Source organism: Typha latifolia, chromosome 15, assembly GCF_019914945.1.
Source record: "Typha latifolia isolate L0001 chromosome 15, TyphaL0001v2, whole genome shotgun sequence".
Classification (NCBI taxonomy): domain Eukaryota; kingdom Viridiplantae; phylum Streptophyta; class Magnoliopsida; order Poales; family Typhaceae; genus Typha; species Typha latifolia.
In genome coordinates this window covers 5813699-5832666 of record NC_133100.1, presented here as the reverse complement: position 1 = coordinate 5832666, position 18968 = coordinate 5813699, and the positions used below count along the sequence as shown (strand labels likewise).

The following is an 18968-nucleotide window of genomic DNA, read 5'->3' as shown; positions in this document are numbered from 1 at the left end:
AAAATAAAATAAAAATGGCTTGGTCTGATTAATGCTTTTGAAAGAGATTGATCGGGTTAAACCATATAAAATTATCTTATATTGTATTTCAGTGAAGGATGATTCTATCTCGATTAACCAACGAATATTATCAGATGTGTGCTAACGCATTTATAATCTATTTAATTTTAATTACGATTGAATAGAGATAAAATTGATGGATTGGTGTGCGGGGCATGCTTTCGAATTCAGGTCTTGAGCTAAGATACAAGATGTAAACAAGTTCATGTATTATTTACAATTTCATTTGGATGAGTCTTTTTTTTTTTTATCCCATGTTGTAAACAATGACTCGTTTACAGTCATTGATTAGCTTTCTCTTATGCAACTCTTCTAACTCATCTCCTCGTTTACATAGGAGATACCTGAAAATTGGAAGAACATACAAGCTTCTATTTCTGAGACCTCTCACATATATATTTAATTACCACATCGAAGTAATTAATGCCATATAGGCATGCAATAATACTACTTTTATTCACCTTATTTAGTAGAGAAGCTCCAACATTGATAAAATGGAAAGAGATTCATCATGCAACTTTCCATTAATTAGGAAGACTAAAACTATCTTGATATCTTAGAGCTCCATCAGCCATGGAGATGCTTCCTTGTAAAACCCTTGAATGTAGTTTTGATAGGATAAGATGCCTCCATTGCAAGGCCACATAACCCCTCCTTAGCTGAGATCCCACGTTGCATCCTCACGTATCCTTTCTCCCCCCAGTCCTCGCCCCATGAGTTCTTCACTATCCAATACTTAGTTCCGTTCCGGTTCTCGCCGTATCCTACGATCGTGACCCCGTGATCGAGGTTCATGCCGCAGGCGCCGGTGAATATACCCTATCATCGGAGCAATTGACGACGAAGAGTTGGTAGTGTTTCAAGGTTGCGAAAAAGATGAAGAAGAGAAAGCTTCATTCATATAGTTGTTTATACCTGAGAATAGAATTGGAAGTCTGAACCACTTGCTTCTATGCCAATGGATACTGGTTGGTTTGCTACTGCTTTCAGCAAGGAGTCCTCACTGTTGGCAGGAACGTTCTCATGGCCGTCGATCGTGACGACGAGAGGATTCACCTGTAAGACAAGCAGAGATTAGAGTTCATATATATATATATATATATATATATATATATATATATATATTCATTTGATCATCTTCTGATACTTTTAGATGAGAAGGTTTTGAAAGAATCACAAAATGTTTATCACCTCTTTGCTAGATATATATAATTAAGTAAATCTTTATCTGTAAGAAGAAGCCTTAAAAATCATAAGATAAGTTGCTAGATAATATGTTGGCAATAATTTAGATCATGCAAACTATAGGAGCAAGTCTCAACTTGTAGGGAGAATTTATAATTTATAACCTACCTTTAATTGTTGTTATTTTTAACACTCTACATATGGATGTTTACCATGAGCTCAGTTTTTTTTTGCTTTTATCACCTCAAGACCACCTTAACTTAAATTTAAAGGCTAAATAAAAAGAGAAAAAACTTAAAAAGATGAGTGAGAATAGTCAACACATATAGGAGTATGATGGTCAAAGTGCAGTAATTGCTTTGATGTCAAGTATATTTTATCTATTCACTTATAAAATAATAATACACTTATTATGGTATAAGCCTCCTTATTCTAAACAACTACAACTACTTAAGCTTATACTTACATAATAATGTCTTTTTCTTTGTCCTCTTCTATCTAATATTTTTATACTAATTAATTACTTTTTTACCCCTGAAAAAATAATACTTCAATTTCTCTCTCTCATTCTCTATCATCTCCTTATCCATTCATTATAAAAGTATTTTATTCATTTATCAAACTATTATTTTAACTTTATATCACATCAAATATAAATATTACACTACGCTAATATATAACCAAATAGACTTTCTTATAATAATATAAGAAATTAGAATAACTATACCAACCTTAGAGAAGCAATTGAGCATTTGTATAAATGAAAAAAATCTACTTGGATTTGAACTACCTTTGAGGCATTGCACTTCCTTTCTTGAGCTACGTAGGGATAGTTGGACTCAGTGGTTATCCCCCCATTGTTCTTGATGAACTCGAATGCATACTCCATTTGACCTCCATTGCAGCCTTGGTTGTTGTCATCGTTGTCACAGTCCACCAGTTCTTGCTCTGATAAGGAGAGGAGACTCCCAGTCTTGATCTGGTTTATGCCCTCCACTGCTGCAATCGCTGAGAAAGCCCAGCAGCACCCTGCAAATTAAACGTTACCAAGATACTGCAATTTAATTAATCAGAAGAGCAGTTCATGAAGGAGAAATTGCCATTAAAAAGCTTTCAAAAATATCAGATGAATTAATTAGTCTTGATTACCACAGCGGCCTTGGTTCTTGACACCAGTGACTGCCCCCTTCTGCCTCCAGTCCACAGAGGCAGGCAGATCCCTCACACCCTCATACATGAACGCCTGCGAGTTTTCCCGGTGCCGGTGAGTCCTCGATCCGGCGTAGCCCATCCCGACGAACTCCTCCTTCGTCATGTCTCCAAACTTGTTCAGCTCAAGCCTGTAGGGCTTCTTCTCCTCCTTGTTAGACTCATGGATATACCTGGCATTCCTCTTGAACACCTCGAACCGCGTGAGCTTCTCCACGGCGCCCCTCGACACCCCATGCCGGCTCTGCCACCTCTCGTAGAGGCCCCAGAGGTTCTCCTCCGTCGCGAGGTCCTCCTCGGTGAACGGAATCCCGTGGGCCGGCCCGAGGGCTACGGTGGCGATGGTGAAGGCGAAGAAGAAGAAGAAGAAGAAGGCATTCACCATTTTGAAGAAATTAATTAAGAGAAGAAGTGATGGTAGAGATGCAGCAGCAGTGACAAGGTATATATAAGAGGAAGAAAAAAAGAGAGGGAGGGAGTTGCTTTGCGTTTGATGTATTGGTTATTCTGTTTAGTAATTTAGATATGATCGAATAAAGTTTTACGTGACGAAGTAGAGGATAGCAAAGCCATGCAGCTTTTATATAACGATCTCTGTCCTTTCTCCAAACAAATAAGGCCTAGTGGATGAAGTAAGAGTGTATGACAAAAGGTTAGTTATAAAAGGCTTCCAACTTGGGAATTATTGTTGCCAGGAGTGTGGAGGATCAACAAAAACAAATTATTATTGCCTTATTGGAACTAATTGTTAATACCACCTTAAAAGAGAGGGTTAAAGTTAAGCACACCAGGACTCTTTGAAGATGGCTCATTTTCATATACCCCTTCAATTATCTTATATCTCTTGTACCTCTGACACCTTAGACAAAAAATATTGATCGACTATTTTTAACCTCATCTTGCATGGACCCGCTCTATATAAGCACAATAGTAATTTTGAAATAAAATCATGTAATTAATTAAGATCTATCATAACAAATAATGCATGATTATATATATATAAACCAAATGTTCAGAGGTTTGTAATGTGGAATTTACATATGATATAAGAACTATAAACATGATCTTATCATTACTTGCGCATGAATAGTAAAAACAAAGATAATATTCGTATGAGTAATGATCTATGATACCGGCATATCAATATAAGGAACCACTCAATTTCAACTCATGCTACACTTCTTTTTCTTAGATATTTAACCATGGACCCATATCGACTCGAGATCACCCTTGAGATGGCATTTGGGTCTTTTTTTTCTTAATCAATCTGATTAGGATCGCAAGAGGTATCAATAGGTGATAAACACACTTTGTTTTTTCTATCTAGTCTAGGATTATATCCTTACCTTGCCAGAGTCACTTAAGAAGTCATCGTAATAATCTAATATAGGTATGTTCCTTAGACTTCAATCTAGAATTGAGTCACCATGAAAAGTCACAAAGTGGTTTATACTAGGACTAATCTCTAGCTAGTCATACCTTTCTATAAAGTGAGTTACACTAAATAATCACGAAGAATATGCTTAAATTTTGCACAAAGAACATACTCTTAAATTACATTTACATTAAAGAGAATAACTATGCAAAGATTACAAGAATTACGCCATAATAACATACATGTTTTCCTATAAGAATATGAAACTGAGGAAAATATAACTGAATCTTACGTCAAAATGGGTCTGGTTAAATTTTCAAGTTGGTTCAGGTTTCAATCTTCTCAGAGCAGAATTAATCTCCTATTGTTTCAAAACTGAATGGATTTCATATTTGAATCAATTTCTAATTCTCCTCAATTATTTCTGATCAAAACTAAATATATCCAGATCTGAACTAGACTTGAACACATGTTCAAGTTTGATCATTTTCCAGATATATGCTCCAATATGGATTACTGTTACGACCCGACCACATTGATTAAGTTGAGTCAAGTCGAGTCGAGTCACATTAGTTAGATAGTTTTATCTTATTGTTTGAATTTCAAATGAATCGGATAATCTGCATGTGGATCCGATCCGCTAGGAATTTTTACTCATATAAATAAGAGTGGACATATGTTGATAATTATCATTGAAGAAATCTGAGTTTAGCCAAATTATTATTTTCATCCTTATCTTTTATCGTATCCGTTAGATCGCCTTAACGCCGCAGCGTCAGTTAATTACCGTTCTGCCCTATTTAATCTTGCTCCACTACTTTAACCATAACTTTCAATCCGAATCTTTGATTGGTTTTATTCTAAATCCATTAGAACCCTAACTTCTGAGACTACTACCTCTCAAAATCTCAGGATTATCCTATGGATGGATCGTTCCAGATTTGGTTCATAACAGTTTCATATATTTTTGAATTATTTTGGTATTAATCCTTTGTTTTCGACACGTTTAAATTCTGATTCTAGGCATATAATTCTTAAGCAAGATTTATGAAAATGTGTGATTATTATTTGATATGGTAATATGAGGTTTAGACTTTATCTTATGAGACTCTTGGAACATGCTTCACTAGTTTACGGATTTAATATCACATAATGATATTATGGATCTAATTAATTTGTTATCTAAGAATTTAACCTTGAAATAGAGACCAAGACCCTACCTCTCATGCTAAATCTAATTTTCTATCCAACATAGAGATGCTCAAGGTAGAACATGAGGTTAGCGATGTATCTCTTTTTCTCTTTCTTTTCTTCTCGTTCTCTTCTTTCTCTTCCAATCAAATTCACTTTAATAGATTTGAATTTTATTTGGTTCAGCCCAAGCCAATTAGGATGAATGAGTCTAGGTTTATGAACTGGCTTGGTTTCACAATCGATTAGGCTATCTAATTGGCACAAATAGAGTTTGAGTTAAATCATAGCTAACCTATGTGAGCCACGACATAAATTTCCCATAGGACAAAATCAGTTCTTCACGTACTACTCATGAATATCCATTGGATTATTTCTCTTCTACAAGTCTTCCTCCTCTCTTTAGAGTCATTTTTCTCTTAAGTGTTTTACTTGCATCCCTCCCTTTATCATCTTTCATTTCCCTATGCTTTTCCCCCCTGCTCCACTTGCTTAGCCCCCTTAGTTATGTCCTACTGTAAAGTGGTTACAACTAGATTTAAATCGATAAATTAGGATCTGTAGCCGTAGCTAGCTAGGTGGCATGCTCGAGCAAGGGAGGCCGATTTGGTGTAGATGGATGCGTGTAGGTGTGAAAGGGGCTCGGCTCGAGTTGGATGGTGGAAGAGATTGAGACACCGAGGTGGCCACTCAGGTAGGTGGTAGTGGCACATGATTTGGGATGATCAGCTAGTGGGTGCATCTTGGGTCATAGGGTGGCATTCGTGGGTTGTAGGTGATTGATGAGAGGTGGGACACCCTTAGATAGAGTTAGGCCATGGGGTGGTTCAAAGATAGAAAGAGATAGGGCTTGGGAATAACATGTGAACCTGACACGATAGTGGGTGCATGATAAACTTAGCTTGTGGTTCTCCCATTTGATGTAGTCATTAGATCTAAGAGTTGGCGATGGTGGCATCACCCAATAAGAGAAACATAAATATTGAAGGCAAGCGCCTTTCTTCGATTTTTGATCAGCCTTTCCAAGCTCCATCCTTGCCCATCCAAGAGGTATGCCGCCATCGACCTTCCGAACCCAAAATTTTGTATCACAACCACATTCTTTCACAAGTCAAAAAGCAAGTTGAAAGGTTGGAAAAAGTCTCCAACCTAAGTTGACATGCTACCTTGATTAAGTTCATTCTTTCAGCTTTGCCAACCTAAGTTTTGCATTCTTCTTTTGTCCTTGTTTCTATCCTCTCAGGCAAATTTTTTTTTTTGGGTAAATAGGATTTCTCATGTTGGTTTCACCTAGTTAATTGAGCCAATTATATAATAGGCTGCCGATCTCTAGTGAGCCTGGCATCTCCAACGGCTAAGACTATTAGATTAGATTGGTAGGTCAGTAGACTTTTGGATTTGCTTCATTGTTCTATTAAATTATGGGTCAGGTTTATGCTCAACTGTATGGGTCGTGTAGGTCTTGGCAGAAACTGAGGGGTAAGGCCAATAAGTCTTTTTGTTTAAACACTTTATGATTCTCTTTAATCTGTTAGATTAAGCTTATCCAAGCTTATTAGTGATGGTGTTAATACCAACCTAATTGATGAACCCTAAAATTTGACATCCAATTGCATCTAAATCCACATTTATTAAAGTCAATAATAATGTGGTTCATAGGAATATGGATTGGTAATTTTAAATTAGACTTGGAGGGAGCCCCATGTGTGCACTAATTTTGGTGCTGCCCTTGCTGATTGTATTTGTTTCATTAGACTTTCTCAATTCTCTATGAAAGATGAGTGGTTTGGGTCTCTAGTCCCATAGGTCGGCTTGCTACTACTTCGACTACTTAATTCTTAGTTGAGTCTAGAGAAATTAATGGGACTACCAAGGATGGTTGGTCCATAGGGTTTGTTGATAGCTCTTAAAATTAAAATATTAATGTGGAAGATTTAATGGGGTCTAGAGGTATCAATGGGGCTCCTTTATAATGCCTATCTCCATAATTTCTTTCTAGCCCATAGCGACAGATGCTGAATTTACTTAGATTTGTATTAATCTATCACTTATATCCTACTTAATTAGTCTTAGGCTAAAATTTTATGCCCTAAGTTAAGAAAGTATCCACACACCTACTAAACAAGTTTAAGGTTATGTTCTCAGCTTGCTTAGGTGCATCACAAGGGCTAGACCCAATATGGTAAGTGGCGCATCTCGGGCTTGTGGAGCTGCATCTAGAGATTGTAGATGGCAAACTAAAAGCAGATCAACTTAGGTAGTGTTAGGGTAGCACATAACTCAAGGGTAGAGAAAACTAAGGTTTAGACAAAGTAGATGCTCACGACAGCCAAGAGGTGTGTAGTGTCTAGCCATGCATGGATTTCAAGGTATGCACAACTTTAGGGAGTGGATAGACTTGTTGAGAGAAAGCCCTAGCATTTGAGGAATATAGAGGGAGGCATCTAGGGGCTGGAGGGTCTAGATATGGAAGGGGAGACCAAGAGTCCTAGAGTTTGGCATATGCGTTAGAAAGGTGATCGCATGCAAGTGCAAGGGTGTGAGACATCTTGGGCTAATGGCTAGGGTTGTGGAAAGGGTGGTGGGTTGTAGTGATGAGTTGGATAGGGGTGAGTATGAATGGTGGTGTTGGTTGAGGGAAGGAGAGCATGTGATGGGTGGTGGTGGTGCTTAGCTAGGTAGTGGCTGTGGTAATGAAGGTTAGCAACTAAGGTTAGGGTTTGGTTGAGAGAGAGAGAGAGAGAGAGAGTAGATTCATTTCCCTACATGACTCAACTAGGCTATACTCCACAATATTTATAGGAGGCTAGCTTGACTTGACTGTCTAGTTGATTTGGCTAGAACCCATTCAAAGCAAATAATAAACTAGTTGAGACTGAATCATATATGGACTCAAGCTAATATAATAAGCAAATGACTAAATTGAATACAATAAGTTAAAAAAATTGACTCAAGCGGCTCACAAGCTTGGGTTAACTTAGACTCAGTCCAGACCATAACATTAAAAGCCTTTGGTAGCCAATCTAGGCAAAGAGATTGCCCCCAACTTTTGTAGTTTTATTGCTAGTGGCTTATGGTAGCTGTGGAAGACTTGTAACAAACGAGTCTTTTCTTACAAACAAATCTCTACCAACCAAATTTCTCTATCGCACCCTCGCTCAGTCCTTGGAAAATATGACGAATCTTCAGAGGCTTGGGTTGGGCCTACACTGACCTTGTCCTGTAGCAACTTGAGCTAGGCCCACTGATGAGCTAACCAAAACTAATTATGATAGACCATTCTCTAACTCCGACACCTACATTGGGCTAGGCTTTATTGCTTATGATTATCTTGGTAGGTCTATCTTGATAGAAATTTTTCCCACCCATTATGAGTACCTCTTCTAAGTTGAAGCTAAGGCTCTCTATTAGGCAATTCTTTCTGCTTGCGCCCATGGCTTCAACAACTTAGTAATCTAATATGATTTAATTGCTTTAAATAAAACTCTCAACCATTCTCTTGCTATCCCGTAGAAGTTCAAGCCAATTTTTGCTAGCATTTTATTTCTCCTTTCTTCTTTAATTGTGACCACCCTTTCTCACTATTTTAGGGAGGCTAATTAGGACCGCGGGCTAGTTAGTCAATTTTGAGAGCGGTTAGTACTTTATTTGGGCATCTAACGTTCTTTTTGTGGGTGTTTTTGACCGGACTAGCCATTTTTTATATTTTATTTACTTAAATAGACTACCCCTCAAATTTAATACTAGAATGAGTCTTGGATATTATAGCCCTAGATAAAATGTTTATAAGTTTAACGTTTTACTTTTAAATAAAATTGTCAAAAACTTTATTTTATAAAATACTCAACTTTTCAGTGTTTTATGTTTAGATGTTTAGAAAAGGCTGAAGAGATAAGCATTTTATTTGAAAGAATTGAAAAAAATATTCAAAGTAAATTTGGAGGAGCTATAGTCTTTTTTTTTTTTTTGCGATTCCGAGTACAGTAGGCTTTAGAGAATAACCATTTCATTCCAACTTATAGAAGTCTTCCATATCTTCACAACCTTTTTTTTATGACTAAAATAGATAATCGAGCACAAAGTTATAATATTATAAACTTTTTTTTAATATTTTTATCTATATATTTCTAGTGTAGTGTTTTTAACTGGACACTTAACTTTTCAATGTTTTATGTATATCCTTTTTTTTCTAGTAAATCGTTAAAATGTTCAGTATTTTTTTTATAATAAAAACGCTAATTAGATTCAGCATTTTACTTCAGACCGGACGAAATGTTTAATATTTTAGCATTTTATTTAGAATTACAGTGAAATAGACCCTTTTTTTTATATCAAGCTTGAGGTGTAAGCTATTTTGGTAAAAAATAATTTGAAACCAGGTGTTGTTTAGTCAAAAACTCCATTTTGTGGTGTTGCTATATATCATATATAGGGAGGAACACACAAGGTATCAGCTTTGATGCTTATTGTATTTTTGTATACTTTTGCAGCAAATATTAATTGCCTTTTTCATAACAAAAACATATTATGAAATTTTATATATATATATATATATATATATATATATATATATAGAGAGAGAGAGATAAAAGTTTGTGAGGAGGCTAGTTTGGTCAAATACTCCTTGGACACCGTCGTAGAGCTTTCTTGGACAGACCAGCGGGGTTCCCCTCGATCTCTTTTTCTCCCTCGACACCACCCCAATTTCCCCAAATCCCTTCTCTTCGTCCACTTCTCGATTTTTCCATTCCCACCATGATCTAACCCTTGGTTAGTAGCGGTTCGAAATCTTCTCTTGGGAGGAAGAGGAATAGGAGGAGGAGATGGGGAATATATTCGCGAAGAAACCCAAGATCACCGACGTCGATCGGGCCATCCTCTCTCTCAGGACGCAGCGCCGCAAACTTGCGCAGTACCAGCAGCAGGTTCGATTTCCGCTTCTCAAATCCCCACAATTCCTTGCATGTTGTAAATCTTGGATTGCCTCCTTTTCTTTCTTGAGACGACTAAAATTCGAACTTTTCGGTGTCTTTGCTTATATGGTATGAGGGTTCCAGTATCTGATGTAGGTTGAGATCATTCGGGGTATTTCGTATTTTTAACGCGCTCGTGGAACGATGAGTAGATGATCAGTTGTGGAATTGTATGTTGATGTTAGGAATTATGTGAATAATTTTAAGAGAGAAAAAATGCCTTACGAGAGTTACAGAGAACGCTCATTGATGAGCGTTTACAATCCGGAAGCCTGAGTAATGGTTAGAGAGAACTATTAAAATTCTTTCCAAAGTTTTAATATAAAGTTAGCAGTCTTACTCACGCATGTCAGACACGCACGGGCACGGGCACACAACACATGCACACAACACACAACATACAACACTCAACAGACAGCACGGACATCATTGGAGCTTCAGCCTAAACTTTTCAACAGAATACAAAATATTAGAGTTCTTAGCACTATCATGAAATGTTGTCAGCTATCCCTAGCAAACCTATCTCTGAAATCCTTTGCATTGTGGTATGATTCACTCTTAAATGTTAGTTCAGGGGTAGTATAACCCATGTTTTACCATCCACGGAAACTGGGTGATTCATCATCTCCATGGAATTATCTATGGTGCTTCTTGAATTCTTGTGCTAAGTGGTGTTGACCTTTATTTCTACTGTTGCTTCTGGGCATATAGGATAAGAGTTGTCAAGCATGCTATCCGGCCTAATATAATTGCCGGTAAAATTTTGATCTTCCTCAGCAAGTACTTAAGGCTAATGACACATTTTGTGCCTTTGACCTTATAAACCTACTGATAGTTGGATTAGTTTGACTCAGAGCTCATTCCTTGTCTGTGATAGGAAGAACTCTCCATTATTAATATTTATATACTTTTTTATGGGAATTGGGAACTTGTCCCATTTTTTTCCTACTGATCATATGGAACCAGGTTTTTGGCTTCAAGCTTCAAACAAATGCGGGACAAAGGAACTCTTGGCAGACTTCATGCAATTTCAGTCATTTCTGATCTGCTATTATTGTTATTATGGTTAAGGACAGCTAATACTGAAAACTGTTTCTTTAAGTTTTGTTGCTTTTCTGCATATTCTGTTCCACCAGTTTGATAGATGATTAGATGATCCATCCACTGAGATACTTGCTGTTCATACTTCATAGAGTCCATAGGTGTTGCAGTTGTTTTGTGATTAAATGTGCTATTTTATTGTATCACTTATATGTAAAAGCAAAGCATCCTTTTCAGTTTATTAATATCATCTTCCCTTTTTCCCTGTATTTCTAGCTTGAATCTGTGATTGAAGCTGAAAAACAAGCTGCAAAGGACCTGATTCGAGAAAAGAGGAAAGACAGGGCTTTGCTTGCATTAAAGAAGAAGAAAGCCCAGGAAGAGCTACTTAAACAAGTTGATACTTGGCTAATTAATGTTGAGCAACAAGTATGCAGCTTATTCTTATGTTTAAAGGATCATGGCTAAGAGAAAAATCCTGTATGGTGCTCACTGTTTGATATGAATTGTACTATAGTATGTGTTATCTTTCTTCTCTTTGCTTGTTTCAGTTGGGAGATATTGAACTGGCAAGCAAACAGAAGGCTGTATTTGAAAGTATGAAGGCAGGAAATAATGCCATTAAAGCTATACAAAGTGAGATCAATTTGGAAGATGTTCAAAAGTTGATGGACGATACAGCTGAGGCAAAGGCCTATCAAGATGTAAGTTTCTTCTATATCCTTTTGTTGTACTATCATATTAAGTTGGATCTTGTTGAGTTTTGCACTCACCTTGGGATATATTTAGATAATCTGCGTAAATTAATATATCTGTCTATACAGAAGTAAAATCTGTGCTTTTTGTTTCATGAACTGCAACAGAAGCCGATGCACAAAGTTTTCGTTACATAGTTATATATTACATCTTCCTCTAGAAATGGTGATTAAATTTCATCCTTACTAGTCACTTCTGGATGTTTGCATGACAAAGCTTTGATGCTTGCTTGTTTACACTTGATGCTTCTTTATGGCTTGACAAAGATCAATATCATTTCTATTTTTATCTAAGAGGAATCCGTTGATGTTTACAGATAATAAACCCAAAAAAAAATGTTTAAGGACCTTAATTTGGTCCCAGACACAATTGTATGTTCAAAGGAAAAGATGGAGTCCTAAATGTGGTTAGCTGACTTAATTTCTTAGTCATAATTTAGATATCTTGAACTAAGCTAAGAAAATATGGTATTTAATTGTGAATTAAGCTAAAGTATAATTATTAACTTTAATGTGATGTGAAAAAGTACAACATGTGTTAGTTTGGAGAAAAATAAATGATATATAAAATTAATTTACTAAATGCCCTTTGACTTTGATGAGAAAGTTTTACAAATATAATCTTTTTATCAATAAAAATCTTTTAATTGTGGGCTTGTGGACTTATAAGAATGTAAGCCTGCAAGCAGGCTTGCATATATATATATTTTAAAATAATAAGAAAGGTTACTTTTGTTTTTTTAATAATAATGTGAGTTTATTGTTTCTTAATTTTAGTTTTTTTGGTTATAAGCCTGCATGTAATGCTATATTATTTTTTTAAGAAGTTCTTAGTTTTACTAACTTTATTAAAAAAAAGAAAATAAGTTATTGCGGACTTTGAAGCTCTTGCAGGCTTAAAAACTCACAAGTTGGCAACCACTCTAGTAAGTTTTAAATTTTTTTTGGAGAAAAAAAATTATTTTAGAGGAAAATTGAAGATATATGAGAGATGATGTCAAATAAGAGTGTACTTTTTATTTTGATGTGACATGAAAAGTGAAAAATATTTATTTAGAAAAATTGGGTATGTGTCCTCCAAATAGTACCAAAAAATTATTATTAAATTTATAAAATATAAATGCAAGTTAGCCATTTTAAACCATGCTAAACTTATAGTAAATTATATTAAATAATACATTTTAAAATTTTTTAACTAAGGATAATTTTTTCTAGGGTATTTTTTCCCTCAACCGTGGTGAAAGGTGAGCTCTTTTATAATAAAAAACATGCATTTTTTGGAGAAGAGAGGTGAGAGAGGGGAGGGAAAGAAATGAGAGAAAACATTGACAAGACATGAAAATTGTAGATATATATTCAAGGGTAAATTTGGAATCTATTTGAATTCGAGTTGACTTTTTTTTATTATTTTCTCTATTTATTGGGAAGTGAACTTGGTTAAAAATAAAATATTGTTTGGTTACTAAACGTGGCTAGGGGGTCCTAGACAAAACCCTCTTGAACTCAAACTAAACATGGGCTTGATGTTGACAGATAATAAACCAGAAAAAGAAAAAGTTTAAGGACCTTAATTGTTCCCAGACACAATTGTACGTTCAAGGGAAAAGATGGAGTGCTTTACTGCTCATGTAATGCTTCTTACGGAAAATGAATCCTTTTTTTTCTGGACATGGATATTCTATCCATCTATAGCATGGCATAGACCAACTGATTTGAAGATCAGCCAAGAGTCTTAACCATTAGCTGCAGTTTCATGTGGGCATGTAGGTGTGCTAAATTGCTAATTATAGGAGACGCTAATTTTCTTTATTTTACACTAATCCTTTTTCTTTCTATTCAACATGTATAATATCTGATGCGAAACGTGGTGGAGAAAAATAAAATAGGAAAATAAGAAGGGAAGGAATAGGGTTTCACACCTCCACCCTAAGAAGTGGTTTCACACCAAAATCCTCTAAAAAATAAATCACATAAACTTTCATTAAGTTCCAAAGAAAATATAACGAGTCTATATATAGGAGGGAGCATCAACTATAGGAGGGATCATAAACTTTCATTAAGACCTACAATGGAATTAAGCAAAAACACCCTACATAGGAAATAAACAAAAGACACCATAAATAAATAAAAATCAGAACCAGATCCCTATAGGAGGGATCATCAACTATCGACACCTCCTGCGCTGGTACACACGCCATCGCGTCCTATCAGTGAGAGAAGTCGACTCCATCGAGTGTGCTGCTCTGCTGCTCTCATACTGTTCTAAGGTATCAGGGTGATGCACCTCCAAATCATGACGATCAAGCCACATGTCGTCAGATGTAGGTCGTCCTTTCCAACGTACTAGATACCGTTGGGATCCACTTTCTCTAGTTGAAATAATTTCATCATCTAAAATTTTATCAATTTCTGCTATTCACATATAGTGAGGGAGAGACTACATAGAAACCTTATATGCTTTAGTCCTGATATTAAGAGATGAACTGTGCCAAATAGAATATTAGTATTATGTCAATTTTTGGAAAGAAATTTAAAGGGTTTGGCATTTATTAAATGCGACTTTTGTTTAAAAACCATCAAGTCTTGACATTAGTCTTTGAATCTCTTGAACAGAAAATCTAGATTCAAGTAAGTATTCATTTTTAAGATTTTCTTGATTGCATAGCATATCATCTCATATCATTTAGATTAAGACATTTGTATTTGGATTAAATATAGGAGACGTCTGCATTCCATTAGGTTAGAACATTATTTAATTTTATTTAAATTAGCAAGCATAAAATTAAATAAAATTAATTTTTTTTTTATCTTTTTAATTTTATGCTTGCTAATTTAAATAAAATTAAATAATGTTCTAACCTAATGGAATGCAGACGTCTCCTATATTTAATCCAAATACAAATGTCTTAATCTAAATGATATGAGATGATATGCTATGCAATCAAGAAAATCTTAAAAATGAATACTTACTTGAATTTAGATTTTATGTTCAGGAGATTCAAAGACTAATGGTTTTTAAACAAAAGTTGCATTTAATAAATGCCAAACCCTTTAAATTTCTTTCTAAAAATTGACATAATACTAATATTCTATTTGGCACAGTTCTATTAATATCAGGACTAAAGCATATAAGGTTTCTATGTAGTCTCTCCCTCACTATATGTGGAGGGCAGGAATTGATAAAAGTTTAGAGATGATACTAAAAAAGAATGGCCCAAAAATATTTAATACATTGAAAAGAGCATGCACCTGACCATCTGAGGAAAAAAGAATTGAAATTAATTAATTTGTTTTCACCCTTCTTCCTCCCCTCTTCGTCCACAGTGTGTTGTTGTACAAGTCCTTCCCGTCAGCACCAGGAAGTGGTCAGCAGCAATATCAATGACGTCGGCAGCAAAGTCCGAGGCAGGGCAGAATCGGGGCGGTGTTGGGGCAGCAGCGACGGGAAAGGGCTAGGGCTTGGTGTGAGGTGAGGGGGAGGTTAGGGATGAAGTTGGGTAACGGGTTGTGGGTTTAGTCTAACAGGGTTTGAGTTTTAGACTAAAAGGATTTGGAGCTGATTTGAAAGGGTTGGTTTCAAGTTAGGAAGGGAATTTGAAAATTAGAAATATTGGACGGAGAAGAATTAGGAAAGATAGGATTTGTTGGGATGTTGAGAAGAAATAGGAAATTTGGCAGGAAGTTTAGGAAATATAGGATTTGTTAGGATGTTGAGAAGAAATAGGAAATTTGGTAGGAAGTTTAGGAAAGATAGGATTTGTTAGGATGTTGAGAAGAAATAGGAAATTTGGTAGGAAGTTTAGGAAAAAAAGGAATTGGTTGGGATTTAATAGAAATTAAGAGCCAAAAATGAAAATTTTCGAAAATTTGAAACACTGAAATTTTTTTTTTTTCTCTTTTTTTTTTACAGCAAAAAAGACGTGCTGTTTTCTCTCTCTTCTTCTTCTTCTTTTTTTTCAATCTAAAAATATAAAGATAAAGATGAAATAGTAGATCACTAAATAATGCAACAATAATTACTTTTTGAAGGATTTGGGATCTTACGCGGTGGTGATTCCGCGATGACAATAGATTCTTTTTGTTCCTCGTCGATGGTAATTTCCTTGCTCGTCGTACGCCGGATTTCTTGACGTTCCAGTGTTCGTGGAGCGATTGGTCGTGCGAAGAATAAATGTGGAGCGGCGTAGAACCCGGGAGGAAGGACGTCCATAAACTAGAATTCTTCGCTCTGATACCAAAATGATGCAAAACGTGGTGGTGGAGAAAGATGAAATAGGAAAATAAGAAGGGAAGGAATGGTGTTTCACACCTCCACCTTAAGAAGTGGTTTCACACCAAAATCCTCTAAAAAATAAATCACATAAACTTTCATTAAGTTCCAAAGAAAATATAACGGGTCTATATATAGGCCTACAATGGAATTAAGCAAAAACACCCTACATAGGAAATAAACAAAAGACACCATAAATAAATAAAAATCAGAACCAGATCCCTATAGGAGGGATCATCAACTGTCGGCACCTCCTGCGCTGGTACACATGCCATCGCATCCTATCAGTGATGTCCGCATCAATATCTGTACTCACAAGGTCAATTGTTTTAATCTCTTGGTCTCTTCTAAGTTGTGATGTAGTTCCTTTAGTTAAAAGCATCTACTCATTCATTTCAACAAAGGACAGATGGATTTCAGATCTTCTCTTTCTTCATTGAAGCATCAGGTCATATTGTCAGCAGTTGAACTGATCCCTTCCTCAGAAAACTTTGCTGAGGGTTTGATTGTGTTCCATCACCTCCTCCTTGTATCCAGGGAAACCACAGCATCTGTGCATACTTTCATGAAAGTTGGACCTTGTCCCTATCCAATCATATCTTTCTTCCCTAAAGCTAGGAAGCAGCATATCTTAAAACATCTTTGATGTAACTACTTACCAAACCTAACCATTCTGTTTCCAGCTCTTTGTTCTTTCTGTTGTGCTATCTATGCTGTCTAAGACCTTGTCCCAGTACAGCATTCAGCATATTCTTATATCAGGGAACAAACAAAAAAATCACTAGATAAGTCAGACTTGGTAGAAGATTCTAAAGAAAAGATTACCCTCCTTTGGATAGAAGCAATTTTGGGTGGTGCTTATGCTTATTTAGATTTCTATAATATATAAGCTGCATCATCTATCTGTTTTACTTTTTAAAATGAAATCATATGATGCACTGCAAGAACCATGCTTCCACTATAAATCTCTGGAAAATGTTTTTATTTTCTTTTTTACTTTAGTTCCCTCCTGAGAAAGATTTGTCATCCATTTGCCTTTACCTAATGAATTCCACATGCAGGGTCCATTAAGTTGGAAGATGGAGTGATTGGAACATGGAGTGAGATATTATTGTTTTATCAGTAGAACTAACTTGTCTTGTTTAATCTAGTATATGATTCCATCTTCTGTTTTATCATTATGTTCCTGATTGTATATTCAACTATATGAATGTTACAACCTACTCTTTGCTCTTTGAAGGAAATAAATGCTATTTTAGGCGAGCAACTCTCTGCTGAAGACGAGGAAGCTGTTCTGGCAGAATTTGAGAACTTGGAAACTGAGGTTTGTTGACTGTTTCTTTCAAAGCCATTGATACTTTGCACGCAAATTTTTTATGTACCAAAATCTCAGACTTGATGCCCATCGGACTTTTAGCTGGGCATAGTAGATAATATATAAGTTTTTTCTATCTTACTTATCACACTGTAATATAGAAGTACAGGGTGTCTGTAGTGTGACAGGTAAGATTTACCTCTTCAATTTAAGTGGTCATAGATTTGGCCCAGATGCTCCATTAGTGAGAGCCTGAGACAAGATAAGAGTAGCATCTATAGGAAAGCAACTCGTTGAAACTGTGCATAGAGTGCATCAAACTTTGACTTAAGTTTTTACAATCAACCTCTCAGTTTCTACCACTGAAACACATGAATGCACACCAAGTCAAACAAATACGATGTGCACGTGCACACACTTAGACACAAAATGAATTAATTCTTACTATGATGTCAAAGGCTAAAAGGCAATTCAGTTTTCTTTGTCCACATTTAGTACACAAGGAGGAACACTTGGCTATATGAATATACAATAATAAGATTTTTGCCTTTTATCTTTGCAGATGACTCTTCAATCTTTGCCAACAGTCCCTGCTCCATCAGTGCCAACTGCAGAAGAAGCTAAATTAGAAGCTGAAGGTGAAGAGGATGAGGTTCTCGAGCTTCCTGATGTACCCACGACTGCGCCACTTGTGCCTGTGCAAGCTGATGCCCCCAGAAAAACAAAAGGTCTCCCTTGTTCATAAAGCTATCAGATACTGGTATCAAACTATTACTAAATTGTTTGATTGAAATGGCAGTACTGGAGGAACCACTACCTGCTTGATCAATGGAATGAAGGGAACTGATCCAGAAATCGACTGCTTGGTTCACATGACTATCTCTTGATGCATAAAGTTAGTGGAGATGTTTTTCGTTCTTCATATTTCTCTATATATTCATACAGTTGGTTTTATTCTTCCATTCTAGTAATCCAATTTTTTTACTTGGACTTTGGGGAACTTCAACTTTAAATGTGTACAAAAGATAGCTGATATATCATAAATCTAGGTGCTTATGGTTTTGGACCACCATTGGGCTATGTATCCCTGTTTGTCATGGTTTGCACTGTTTCCAAATTATTTCTTTCGTAATATATATTTAATGTATACACCTTATAACTTTTCTTTTGTACTTTGATATTAAAGGTCCAATTCATACATACATATATATATATATATATATATATATATATATATATATATATATATATATATTTTCCATGTTTGGTAATTTGCACATATACAAGTATTGCTGAATGACCTCTGTAATAGAGAGGCACATCTATCTAGTTATCAATTAAGTGTTGACTCTTTCACCGAGTTGGTTGTCAATAGGCTGTGATTTACTCGAGCTCGAGCTCTGAAGAGCTTGATTCAGGTTGAGTGCGTAGCTTATTTGTGTTGGAACAAGCTTGCTTTGCTCCTTTAATCAAGTTAGCTAGATGAAACTTCTTTACAGCTTGATTTGTTTATGATCCTGATTATTTATCACTTATAAACCATTAACGAGTTCATCATATGCTTGCGAGTCACTTTTTAATTTATTTTTGACTA

At 35.8% G+C, this 18968-nt stretch overlaps 2 protein-coding genes across 2 annotated transcripts; one reads left to right on the top strand and one right to left on the bottom strand.

Moving 5' to 3' along the window:
- Window positions 1-627: 627 nt before the first annotated feature.
- Window positions 628-9768, bottom strand: LOC140802183 (thiol protease SEN102-like). The gene is made up of 5 exons (XM_073157623.1): window positions 9678-9768; window positions 2395-2784; window positions 2033-2274; window positions 976-1116; window positions 628-879 (listed from the first exon to the last, which is right to left on the bottom strand). The coding sequence occupies exons 1-5, from the start codon at window positions 9766-9768 to the stop codon at window positions 628-630; spliced, it is 1116 nt and encodes a 371-aa protein (XP_073013724.1).
- On the top strand, window positions 9594-18454 carry LOC140801993 (vacuolar protein sorting-associated protein 20 homolog 1-like). Its single transcript, XM_073157396.1, has 6 exons — window positions 9594-9945; window positions 11311-11463; window positions 11586-11738; window positions 17300-17383; window positions 17937-18102; window positions 18174-18454. Exons 1-6 carry the CDS (start codon window positions 9844-9846, stop codon window positions 18197-18199), a joined length of 684 nt encoding a protein of 227 aa, XP_073013497.1. The 5' UTR covers window positions 9594-9843; the 3' UTR covers window positions 18200-18454.
- Window positions 18455-18968: the final 514 nt, after the last annotated feature.

Coding starts and splice junctions, on each gene's coding strand:
- LOC140802183 (XM_073157623.1), bottom strand. CDS start 9,768: ATGGAAAAATCGAGAAGTGGACGAAGAGAAGGGATTTGGGGAAATTGG. Junction 2,785..9,677: donor GATCGAGGGGAACCCCGCTG/GTCTGTCCAAGA, acceptor TCGCCACCGTAG/CCCTCGGGCCGGCCCACGGG. Junction 2,275..2,394: donor CAAGAACCAAGGCCGCTGTG/GTAATCAAGACT, acceptor TTTAATTTGCAG/GGTGCTGCTGGGCTTTCTCA.
- LOC140801993 (XM_073157396.1), top strand. CDS start 9,844: ATGGGGAATATATTCGCGAAGAAACCCAAGATCACCGACGTCGATCGG. Junction 11,464..11,585: donor TAATTAATGTTGAGCAACAA/GTATGCAGCTTA, acceptor TGCTTGTTTCAG/TTGGGAGATATTGAACTGGC. Junction 18,103..18,173: donor TGCCCCCAGAAAAACAAAAG/GTCTCCCTTGTT, acceptor TTGAAATGGCAG/TACTGGAGGAACCACTACCT.